We start from the raw sequence: 13255 nt of genomic DNA on the forward strand, positions 1-13255 counted from the left end.
TAATAGGTATTGCATTGAATCTGTAGATCAGTTTGGGTAGTATAGACATTTTGATGATATTGAGTCTGCCGATCCACGAGCATGGTATGGATTTCCATCTGTTTACATCCTCTGCTATTTCTTTCCTCAGTGTTTCATAGTTCTCCCTGTAGAGGTCTTTTACCTCTTTGGTTAAATATATTCCTAGGTACTTTAATTTCTTTGTTGCTATTGTGAAGGGAATTGAGTCTTTGATTTGGTTCTCAATTAGATTGTTGTTGGCGTATATGAATGCCTCTGATTTCTGTGTATTAATTTTGTATCCTGAGACTTTACTAAATTCCTTGATCAGTTCCAGGAGTTTCTTGGTTGAATCCTTGGGGTTTTCTAGATACAATATCATATCATCAGCAAACAGTGAAAATTTGATCTCTTCTGCCCCTATTTGGATACCTTTGATTCCATTTTCCTGTCTGATTGCTGTAGCCAAGACTTCCAGCACTATGTTGAACAGAAGTGGAGATAGTGGGCAGCCTTGTATGGTTCCAGTTCTAAGTGGGAATGATTTCAATCTTTCCCCATTCAGTATGATGTTGGCTATGGGTCTGTCATATATGGCTTGTATCATTTTTAGGTATGTCCCTTCTATGCCTATTTTCTTAAGTGTTCGTATCATGAAAGGGTGTTGAATTTTGTCAAAAGCTTTTTCTGCATCTATTGAAAGAATCATGTGGTCTTTGTTTTGCTTATGTTTATGTGGTGAATTGCATTTATAGATTTACGTATGTTGAACCATCCCTGCATCCCTGGGATGAAGCCCACTTGGTCGTGGTGGATTATTTTTTTGATAAGTGTCTGGATTCTGTTAGCTAAGATTTTGTTGAAATATTTTGCATCTATATTCATTAGCGATATTGGTCTGTAGTTTTCTTTTTTTGTTGCATCCTTTCCTGGGTTTTGTATCAGAGTAATATTCATTTCATAAAAGGTGTAGGGGAGGTTTCCGTTCTTCTCAATGTTGTGGAATAGTTTCTGCAAGATAGGTACTAGTTCTTCTTTGTAAGTGTGGTAAAATTCGGGTGTGAAGCCATCTGGACCGGGACTTTTCTTTTCAGGGAGATTTTTAATTGCTGTTTCTATTTCAGCTGTTGAGATTGGTCTGTTCAGGGAATCTATTTCTTCCTGGTTGAGCCTAGAGAGGCTATGTATTTCTAGCAATTTGTTCATTTCCTCCACATTTTCCAGTTTGTGTGCATAAAGATTTTTGTAGTATTCATAAATTTTATCTTGTATCTCTTTGGGATCAGTTGTGTTATCTCCTTTTTTATTCCTGATGGAGCTTATTAGAGATTTCTCTTTTCTGCTTTTCGTTAGCTTAGCCAATGGTGTGTCAAGTTTGTTTATTTTTTCAAAGAACCAACTTTTTGTTTTATTAATCTCCTGAATAGCTTTCCTGTTTTCAATTTCGTTTAGTTCTGATTTGATCTTGTTGATTTCACTTCTTCTCCTGGGTTTGGGGTTGGTCTGTTCTTCTTTTTCCAGCTCTTTGAGTCGTTTCATTAGATTGTCTATTTATGATCTTCTTGTCTTTAGGTTATAGGAATTTATGGAGATAAACTTTCCTCTCAGGACTACTTTAGCTGTGTCCCAGAGGATTTGATAACTTGTCTCTCCATTGTCATTTTCTTCATAGAAGTTTTTTATTTCCGTCTTGATTTCTTCATTTACGAAGTAATCATTTAGTAGGAGGTTGTTTAATTTCCACGTTTTTGTGTAGAAATGTGAGTTTCTGTTAGGGTTGATTTCTAGTTTTATTCCACTGTGATCTGAGAAGGTACATGGTATGATTTCTACTTTTTTAAATTTCTTGAGATTTTCTTTGTGTCCTAGGATATGGTCAATCTTAGAGAATGTCCCGTGAGCTGATGAGAAGAATGTATATTTAGTGGATTTTGGGTAGAATGTTCTGTAAATGTCAGTCAGACCCAATTGTTCTAGAGTTTTGTTTAAGTCCATTATTTCTCTATTAATTTTCTATTTGGAGGATCTGTCTCACGAGACAGTGGGGTGTTGAAATCTCCGGTGGTTATGGGGTTGCTATTAATCCATTTGCTTAGCTCCAGTAAGGTTTGCTTTATGAATCTGGGTGCACATAAGTTGGGTGCATATATATTTAAAATTGTTATCTCTTCTTGTTGAACTGTGCCCTTCACCATTATATAATGACCCTCTTTGTCTTTCACTACTTTTGTTGGTTTAAAAACTAAATCGTCTGAAATTAGAACTGCCACACTAGCCTTCTTTTGGCTTCTATTTGCTTGGAATATTGATCTCCACCCTTTTATTTTTAGTCTATATGCATCCTTGCAGGTTAGATGTGTTTCCTGAAGACAGCATATACTTGGCCTGTATTTTCTTATCCATTCAGCCAGCCTATGTCTCTTGAGTGGACAGTTTAAGCCATTCACATTTATTGAGACAACTGATAGGTAAGGTAGATTACTGTTCATTCTGTTGGGTTGGATGTTGTTGCTATGATTTCTGTCTTGAGCCATTGTAATATCTGGCCTTTAATATCTTTAGGTTTTGGTTGTTTTTATATTCGTGGGTTATTATTATGATGTTTCGTGCGTAACGCTGTTTTAAATACTTCTTGTAGGGCTGGTCTTGTCTTGGTGAATTCTCTGATCCTTTGCTTGTCTGAGAATGTTTTTATTTCTCCTTCATATACGAAGCTTAGTTTTGCAGGGAATAAGATTCTAGGCTGGGCATTGTTTTGTTTCAAAAGAGTGAGAATGGGGCCCCAGTCTCTCCTTGCTTGTAAAGTCTCATTAGAGAAGTCTGATGTTATTCGAATTGGCTTTCCCTTGTATGTTACTTGCTTCTTTTGTCTTACAGCTCTTAGAAGGGCCTCTTTAGTTGATACTTTGGTCAGTCTGATGACTGCATGTCGTGACGTCTTCCTGTTTGCGTTGAATCTCCCAGGGGTCCTCTGAGCTTCTTGAACTTGTATATCAAGATTTTCAGCAAGGCCTGGGAAATTTTCCTCTATTATATCTTCAAACAGCTTGTCCAACCCTTGAGTGTTGTCTTCTTCCCCTTCTTGTAACCCTTTGACCCTCACATTAGGTTTCTTCACATAATCCCATAGCTCTTGTAGGCTTTGCTCTTTTCTCTTGTTTCTCTGCTCTATTTCTGTGACTGATTTATTTAATTGGAGGGTGTTATCTTCAAGCTCTGAGATTCTTTCTTCTGTTTGATCTACCTTGTTCTTGAGACTTTCCACTGTATTTTGTAGTTCCTTGAATTGATTCTTCATTTCCAGGAGTTCGGTTACACTTTTCTTCATTGTGTCTATTTCTTTTTCCATATCCTGGAGGCTTTTTGTGGTTTCTTTGTGTTGGTTATTCAGTTGTTGTTTCAGCTCGGTGAGTGTTCTTATGATCCACGTACGAAATTCCTCTTCTGTCATATTGGTTGCCTGATTTTGGTCGGTGTCCGTTTCTAGGGGGCTGGTGCTCCTCTTTGGGGGTGTGTTTTCCGTTTGGTTCTTCATATTTCCTGAGTTCTTTCGCTGATTTCTTCCCATGTCAGTTGTTGTTTCTTTCCTTTAGGTTATTGTTTGGGTATTCACACATCTTGTTTAGTTTCTGAGGCGTTAGGTGGTGTCTGTGGGTGAGATTGGACCACTCCCTGTATATTGAGTCAGTGGGTGCCATGGAAAGGCTGTGCAAGATGCCGTCCCTGTCAGTAGGTGGCGTTTGCTTGGAGGAACAGGCTATACTGTTGATTTTGTGTCCTGTTATCAGCTCTTGTTCTGGGCAGAGCTGGGTTGGGTAAGCTTGCCCTCAGGCAGTTAGCAGGGGTCAAAGTTCTGTCAGGGTAGGGCTGCAAGCCACCAGGCCTCCCTGGACTGTGATGCCGGCGGGGAGGTTCCCTGCAGAAGAACGCCACCTGGGCTGGGCGCATGGCCTCCTCCTGGGAGGAGGGTTGCCCTCTAGGATGCTGAACCGCCCCTGGAGGCACACACACCTCAGTAGGCTGTTCACAATAACCCTTCTGTGCCCCGGGCAGTGCTAGCCCTCGGTGCAGGGGATCTGGTCTGCAGGTCTGACCTCTGGGTCCCAGAGTTCAAACTGTATCCCCACCAGGGAGAGGAGTTCCGGTCCCAGTTCACCCACAGGGAGCCCAAGCTGGGTCTATGTCTCTCAGCCTCTGAGTCGGCACTGTTCTCCTGGGAACACCATGCCAGCAACACCTGGGAGAGCTGGGGTGTAGGGAGGTCACAGTCTGAGTTCCCCTGAGTCAGCTGTAGGGTCCCAAAAGGGAAGGTCCCGTTCCCTGGAGGTGCCTCTGGCTGGTGGCTATATTGTCTCTCTGGGCAGCCGAGGGTAGGGTCAGCGGAGGGGAGGAGGAGGTAATATGGCGCCTGCCGCGCGGCTCGGGTCTGTGCACACGGAGGTGCCCGGAGGAATTTGGGAACCTGGTGCCACGTCTGCTATAGGCTCACCACTGGCTGGCGGCGGCCGTCTCTGGGCAGGTGTCCGCGGGTCTCTCCACCTGCTGGGGAGTCCACCATCAGTCCCAAATGCAGGGGAGGGGAAACAGCAAATCCACCTACCCTTGCCGCTGGTCTCCGGGCTGCTCCGGTGATCTCAGCCTCCAGTTCTCCTCCGCAGCCTCCTCCCGTGGAGTCTCCTGGGGTCTCAGGTACCCCTCCTTCTGGCCCTCGTCCGCTGTATGCTCGTCTTCTTGCTTCTTTTTTCTATTTTCTGCTAGAATCTGTCTTTTCTGCAGCACACTCTGTCTGGCGGTGTTTCTTGTCCGCCATCTTGAGCGGCTTTTCCTGATTTTATTTTTAATCCAATAATTATTTAGAAATATTTTTACAAATACTTTCCAAGTCTATTTTTTCTTTTAGTTTTAGTTAAATTTATTATATATTGTTTAGTGTTTTCTGACTGGAAATTCGGTTTTCTTGCTTGCTTAATATAATTAGTATTATAACTATTTTTTATTTTTTTAAAAGCATATTATTGTCTGTTTGGTGCAAAGTGGTGTGTGATACAATGATGGATATCTCTTTATATTTTTCCAGCATTTTATTATGACAAATTTCAAAAATTCAAAAATGTTTGAAAGAATTGTACAGTGGAAATATATATACCCACTATATAGACTCTATAATTAACTATTTACTATACTTAGTTTATGACATATTTATTCATCTTTCTATCCCTTTATCCATTATCAATCCATCAGATTTTTGTTACATCAAATAAATTGTCTACATCATCGTACTCCCCCTCCAGTACCTCAGTGTACATGATATTAACTTGAGTTCATTATTTGGTTACCCTTGTTTTGTTTTGAGGTAAAATTTAAGTGTAATAAAATGCATAGGTCTTAAGGGTACCACTTTATTAATTTTGACAAATGCATATACACTTATGTAACGCAAACCCCTCTCAAAGTTCAGAAGATTATCATCACCCCAGAAAGTTCTTGTATGTCTTTGCCTGTCGATTTCCTCACTCCCACCCAAGAGGCAACCACTATTGTGATTCTTTCACTGTAGATTAGAATCATCCATTGTGGAGCTTTAGATAAATGTAATAAAATAGTATGTACTCTGTTATATAATCCTTCTTTCATTCAACATGTTTCTGTGATTCTTCCGTGTTGCTGTGTTCATTCCTTTTTATTGTTGAGCAGTGTTCCCATGAGTGAATATAGCCTCCATTTGTTTATCCCTTTTCCTACTGATGGACACTTGGGCTGTTTGTGGTTTTCAGAAACAGATTTCAAATATAAGTTTTCATTTCTCTTGGGTAAATACCTGCGTCTGGATGTGCAAGTTCCTATGATATGTACATGTTTAGGTTCATGAGAAACCACAGGACCTTTTTACCAAAATACTATTACCATTTTATATTACTACCAATAATACGCGAGAGTTCCCAAGTTGCTTCACATCCTTCATAATATTTGATGTTGTCAATCTTTTTAATTTTATACATTGAGGTGGGTGTGTAGTGATATTTTGTGACTTTATTTAGAATTTCCTTCATGACTAATGATATCGAATGTCTTTTCATGTATTTATAGGCCATTCATATGTGTTCTTATGGCAAATGTCTTTTCAGATATTTTGCCATTTTTAGTGAGTTGATTGTCTTTTTATTATTGAATTGCATATCTCGTGTACTTGAGGGTGGTTTTCATTTTTATTTGAAAAGCAGCTTTCTATGGAAGTATCTTGGCAGGGTCTGTTAGAGCCCACATGAAGGGGGAACCTAGCAAAGGGTGTTGAAACTCAAGTAGGGCGAGGAATGTGAAAGAGTCCATAATGGAGAGCCAGAGTCTGAGCAGGGAGATAACAATATACATACAGAAACAATGATGGGTGATATCTTATGGAGGGGATTGGTCAAATAAGTAAATATATTAAGGAGCATGAAAGACAGGTTGCTCACTGCTGCTGAAGAGTGTTAGAAATATAGCCAGAGAGAATAGAAGAACCCTGTGGTGATGAATTGGAAGTATTAGAGTTAACATGTATTTTCCAATATGCATAGATAAATATAGAAATGTGTGTGTGTATATATTTATTTAAATATATGCTTATTTATAAAATAATATGCACACATTCCCTAGCCCTTTCCCTGAGAGCGAGGGCCTTGGAGCAGGACTCCTGGTAGCATCAGGTGCATCTAGGCTGTCCATCTAGGCATGGGGATGGAGTCGTTTCCTAAAAGGGAAAGATGGGCTCTTTTTCATGAGAAGGGATACTAGCAGGCAAAAACAAAAGGTATCTGTATAGAGACAATATATGTACATTGATTTTCTTTTTTATCTTTATAGAGGGAATATCAAAAAGCACTATTTGATATCTTAAGGATTTATATTTAGAAATATAGGGTTAAGCATATTATTTAAAAACAGAAAGGGAACCCGTAGCCCTAAATTTAGACCAGGTATCTTCCCAATAGGGAAGATGAAAGAGAAGAAAAAAGTTAATGTATTTATATCTTCCTATCTATGACAGTAAAGAACAATATTAGTTGCTAAAGTAGACCCAGTCTCCTTTCTTAAACTTTTACAAAACTTCCAAATGATATCCTAGTGGACCCACCTCCCAACCAAGTAAACTTGACTGTGATAAAGGTTAGGGCTGCTTGGAGAGACACTTTTGCATTTCACATTTATCAGTGACAAATTTGAGCTTGGACTTGTTAGAATTTGTTCAACTTTTAAAATGAAAATATCTGATCTTACAGCATTCTCCACAAAGCCATTCACCTGACAGATACTTTTTATATTCTAGGTTAGGAGTTACAAAGCCTCCACTTTTTCTTTTCATGCTAGAAAAATTATATGCCAGAAGTAACCAAATTAACAATTTTTTATATAATTTCTAATAGCTGGAAGGAGGATGTTGAATGTTCCCAACACAAAGAAATGACAAATGTTTGAGATAATGGCTATGCTATATTACTCTGATTTTATCACTATATATTATATGTATTGAAACATCACTGTGTACCCCATAAATATGTACAATTGTGCGTCTTTTTTTAAATGTTAAGTTTTAACATTTAAAAAAAAAGCTACACTCTCTGAGCAGTTCAAATATAGTTTTCAGAGCTTGGCTTTTGTGACATTCTATGATTATTTACAGTATAAATCAAAATCTGGCACTTCTTTTCTTGAGAGGGACCGTATTATTTGTGATACTTCTGTGGAGGCAGGGAATGAGGTGGAGGTGTAGCTCCTGTTACCAAAGCAGCCCCTTCCTGGATTTGGCATTCTTCCTTGGAAGGGTGGGTTCATATGAATCCCAGATTTGATTTACCTCTGGGTGAAATACAAGCCTCTTGTATTGTGTGATTAAAATGGTCCTTGTGTTCCCTAAGTACTCCTGGTTTTCAGTGGAATGTGAACATTCTTGGTAAGAATACTGCTAGATTCATATGCATCCATTGCTGTGGCTGGATATTTAGTTACATGGTGTGCACACTTTGGCCAAAAGCTGAAGTGGCTACTTATCTATCATAATGAAGTTCACTGCCAATATTTTTCTTCACGATAAGGTCAGTAACTTTAATCGGATAGGACTCTAGCCCCTATTTCATTCAAAAGGAAAAGAAATATGTTGCTATAATATTATTCTGTTTTTGTATTTTTATATGCCCTTTTTCCTTTTGTTAGATTAAGACCTTTTGTCAATGCATGATAATAATAGTTGACTATTTATTGAATGTCTAGTGCATGATGTAAGACATATTACTTAATGTCTAATCTTCAAAAGCTCTGAAAGGAAAAAAATATATATCATCCCATCTTTTAAGATTAAAAAAACTGAGATTCAGAGAAGTTAAATAAGCTATCCAGGATTTATATACATTATATGTGCTAGAGCCAAAATTCAAGCATAGGTACTTCTGGTTTTAGAGTTTCAATTTGTTCTTTGACTTATCAAAGTTAACTTCATATAGATAGCTTAGCCTTACATTAGAGTTTACTAGTACCTTTTGAACTGCATCTGCTGTTGTATTCTTTGCGAAATTTTTAAATTTTTCATAAATAAATTTTTAGATGAAGTTGTGTGCTAGGAAATTATTCATTTGTGAATAAAATTTCCTTACTTAGATTGACTTGTATGAAGACAAAAGTATGGGATTTGAAGATCAAAGGCTTAGATTTTGATCTCCAAATCTTAATTTTGTCATGTTTCAAATAGGGATAATACTAAGTGACTATGTTGTTGAGAGGATTAAATATGATAATGTACATGAAAGTATTTTATAGCCTACAAAGTTATAGATATTGTTAAGATTAATGTAAAGAAGAAATTTGCTCTGTAGACCATTTGTTCATTAAATATCTCTGCAGGAGTGCACGTCTGTATAAGTGGCATGTTAGGTGGTAAGGATAAGGCAGTACACAGGTAGGCAGGGGCCCCTCTCTCATGAAATTAATACTCTGCTTCTGCACTCTCCAATACAATAGCTTGTATTTAAATTTAAATTGTATTAAATTTAAATTATTGAAATTAAATACAATTTAAAATTCAGTTCCTCAGTCACTCTAATTATATTTCAAGTACTCAGACACATGTAGCCAGCAGCTACCACGTTGTACAGTGTAAATATATAAAATTTCCATCATTGCAGAAAGTTCTGTTATAAAGCTCTGCGTGGGAGAAGCACACATTAAACAACTAGTTAGTTAAGTATTTGATTCACTCATGATGAATACTTTGAAGGAATATTCAAATCAGAGAAAGTAATGTTTGTGCTAAGAACTAAGGGATAAGTAAGAATATTCTAGGTAATGTGGGAGTGTAGGAAGGAAGGAATGAAGAATATCTGCAAAGACACTGATGCAAGAAGAAGAGAGGGACTGAGATCCAGAAAGGCCTCATGTATACAGAGCCTGTGTGGCCAGAGCAGCTGTACTTGGGAGGATTGGTCCTTCCTCAATTATAATAAGAGAAACAAAGGAGAGGATGGGTGAACTGCAGGAAGGCTTGTAGATTTTGTGGCAGAAAATGTAGGTTTTTTGTTCCAGTAGCTTCCATTTTCTCCATGAAGTATAAAATCTTATGAAAGCAAGAGAGAAAAAGGAAAGGGTGGAGTTTTGAAGAGAGTGGGGAATATATGAAGCAAATCTTTGTGGAGAGTGAAAGAATGAGCAGACTAGATAATTTAATAAGATCTTGAATCAGTAGTCATATAGTCTTTTGCTTGGTATGACTTTTTCTTGGGTTCAGGAATAGAAAACCTTGGCAGTTGTTTTCATTAATCTGGCTAAATAAATGCATGCAATGCACTGAGAATGGTACCTCATTCATAATAAGAGCTAAACAAACATTATTACCACTGCTGGTAATAATGTTTGTCTAATAGGAGTAACAGAGAAAACAACAGAGAGAGAATGTATTATAGGACATTTGCAAGAAAATGACTATACTGATGACCTGTGAAATCCAATCTATATAAAAATGGAAGTAAGACGACAGGTGGATGTCATTCATATAGGGGAAAAGTGGAGAGATCTGGTGAGTAACTATAGGTGCATACTCATGCAAATAATTGGAAAGAAGAGGATTGTTCAGAAAGCGAAGTGCATGAAACTGAAGTAATGGCTATAGAGAAGTATTACGCACAGTCCTCTAACTGAAGGACCTTACAGTCTAGGCAATATATGGCATTTATGGGGAAAAGCAAATAAGTGCTGTATTGTCTAATGACATTGGCAGTGAAAGGCAATCCTCACACTACCTGTAAACTAGAACCCAGGGAGGTCAACATTCTGAGAGTTTACAATGCTTATAATATCCAAGCCTACCTTGAAGATTTAAATCAAAATGTGAGAATCTGTTCAGGTTCTTGTACTTGTTTCTCTGCCATGATCCTCTCACCTTCTCCCTATCTCAAGTTCTTTTCTAATTTAAGGGTCACACAGAAATTGATGGTATCAGTTGCTCTGGCAAATCCTGTGGATGGGTCATACTGTCCTCTAGTTCTGTTTTGTGCCCTGAGGAGGAGATTGGTGGTAGTGAACATGAAGTATAATAATACCAGCCTTGGGAGTTGTCATTTTTAATCTCTTCTCAGATGTTCTATGAAGCATTTTCATATACTGTACTGAAAGTAACTTGTGGTTCAAAACGTTTAGGAAAATTAAATATTATAGTCTAACTCATTAATGTCATTCTCTCCTTTCATTTTGAATTAAAGGCTTCAGCGATTAGCCAAAGATCTTCTAAAACAACTACAAGTACAAGACAGTGGCACATGGGCAAACAATAAGGTTTCTACTTTAGATCGGACTCTAGGTGAGATCGCTAGAATATTGGAAAAAGAGGTATGTAACTAATCTCTGACTTTTGAACTTTAATCTTTGTGGCCCTTTCTCACTTTGACAAAACTAGGACTATAAGACAGAATTTCAGTATATGCTTTTCTTTGTTTTTAAAAGCCAATCAACAATGAATGGACGTTTTCTACTTTTGTTCCTTTAAGTTGTTTTCAGTTGTTTAATCAAAATTGTTTTTAATTTTTTCAATTGAAGTCCTCTTTAGGTCATGGTTTTCTCAGTCATATTTTTCCCCACACAAACAAAATGAACTTCTTTAATCAGGAATCACAATAATAAAGATATATGATTTTATGGCAAAATATTTAAAACTTTCAATTATATAGCTTATAAATCACAAGCAGATTTCTACAAAACACCAATTTCCCTGTTTCCAAGAGATTTGGCAGTTTTCTTTAATGACTTAGAGCCATTAAATGTCTCGATTACAGTTTAAAAATCCTTAATGATTTTAAAAATATTTATTATTCACAGTAGAAAAATCTTACATAAACAAAGAAGAAATAAAACTCTCTGTAAAATCAACTATTAACATTTTATTGTATTTTCTTCTAACCCTTTTACTGTACATTTTTATATTATTTTATCTTGCTAATTTTACCATAAATATTTCTCATGCCTTTAAAAATTGTTTGTAACTGAATAAGCATATCATAATTTGTAACAATTCAGTGGTTTCTAATTTTCTATTTAAGGTAAAGGGCATTTTGTTTATTAGTTGCATTTTTTGGTTTTTGTTTTCTGGGTTTAAAATTTATTATGTAAAAATATTTATTCAAAAGAATATGGTAATAAAAATAGTATAGATACAATGAACAGCTGTGAACTCACCACCCAACATAAGTTAGACTGTTACCAGTGCATTTATAGTTCCTAGGGTGATTGTTTCTTTCTCCATCCCTTCCCCCTCTGAGTGGATGCATTGCAGAATTAAAGGTATATCATTTCTTTGTTTTGTAAAGGCTTTATTGCTTTATCACATAAATGTATTGTTAAATAATTATTTAGTTTTGCTTATTTTTGACCTTTATAAAATATCATACCATAGACTTCTGCTATTTTTTTCAGTCAAAATTGTAGTTATGAATTTTATTTAACCTTATAGAGCTATTTTTCATTCTTTTTCTCTATTGTATAGTTAGTACTAAACATACTACAATTTTTTTATCCATTTTCCCGACAATGGACTTTTCAGGATATGGGGGGGGGGCATGTGTGAAAGAGAGAGAGAGACAGAAAGAGAGTATGTGAGAATATCCACAAATATTCTTGTATCACAGTAAATGAATAAAAATTTCTTTAAAGCAGGGAGTCCCAGACTGTAGTCTGTTTCAGAGTCGCCTAAACACATTGCTGGGCCCCACCCTGGATTTCTGATTAAGTAGGTTTAGCATGGGTCCCAAGAATTTTTATTTTCAACAAGGTCCCATGTGATTCTGACGCTGCTGGTCCAAGGACCATATTTTGAAAATGACTGCTGTAGTCCAGGGCATGTGCATCAGGCATGGAATGGCTAGGTTCTCAAGCAGATGAATGGCCAGCTTTTCAAGACAGTGCTCAGCTGCATTTTGGCATCGGACAGTACAATCCTCTGTAGGAATCAAGAGCAGCATGTGCAGTGTGGCACCGTGGCAGAGTTCTAAGGAGTCAGTTCTCCTGTATAACACATCCCTTTCAGACTGTCAGAGATTTAAAAACTGGTAGTTTTCAGACATTTGTCAGATGGAATATTTAGAGGCTTGATGTACCTTGGAAAAAAATCTCTAATCTTTATCAAAATTAGTATATACTGATTATTTCTGTGAAGTATAGAGGGCACTTGTACTTTGAATTAAAAGGTAATTGCTTGAAGATACCACTATGCACACCATATATCATTAATACTGCTTTAGATTGAAGTAATCACAGAATTTTTGAGGAAAAAGTAGAATGATCTATATAAGAAGGGTATTCGGTATGAAAATCTAAGTAACGTTATTTCATTCACAGAGGGACAATTTACTGGAATACCACTGATTCCTTACAGTTTCAGGGAGGAAAATGTTTTCTGGCTCCCAGTCTAAATGGTCTGTGTCAGGAACCTTGCTGTAAAGCTGTCCTCAGAGTATATACTGCAGGACCACCTAAGAGTTTAAACTTACCTACAGTAAGATCTTTTTGCCACTTTTATAACTAAAGTCATTTTTACCTAGCCAAAACACACTCATTTTATGAAGACTTCTGTGGAGTCATACTGACATTTCAGTGTAAGTCAGCTGATGATATTTATGATTTCAGTGTAGGAATTACAAATAACCATTGCTTTTTGTTTGGAAAACTGCCTGGAGTAAAAAAATCATTAGAGCCAGAGCCAAGTACCCAGTGAAGGATTTGAAGACAGCCTAGAAGTGAC

The 13255-nt window shown here is 37.1% G+C and overlaps 1 protein-coding gene across 8 annotated transcripts in view; it reads left to right on the plus strand.

Moving 5' to 3' along the window:
• Positions 1-13255, plus strand: part of SCAPER (S-phase cyclin A associated protein in the ER) — a 503757-nt gene that overhangs the window by 274490 nt on the left and 216012 nt on the right. For all 8 annotated transcript variants that reach the window (XM_012739362.2, XM_012739365.2, XM_012739364.3 and 5 more), the window contains one exon: positions 10725-10851. In XM_012739362.2, the coding sequence (XP_012594816.1) occupies positions 10725-10851 (127 nt within the window). The remainder of the gene's footprint in view (positions 1-10724; positions 10852-13255) is intronic.

Source organism: Microcebus murinus, chromosome 6 (genome assembly GCF_040939455.1).
Source record: "Microcebus murinus isolate Inina chromosome 6, M.murinus_Inina_mat1.0, whole genome shotgun sequence".
NCBI classification, from domain to species: domain Eukaryota; kingdom Metazoa; phylum Chordata; class Mammalia; order Primates; family Cheirogaleidae; genus Microcebus; species Microcebus murinus.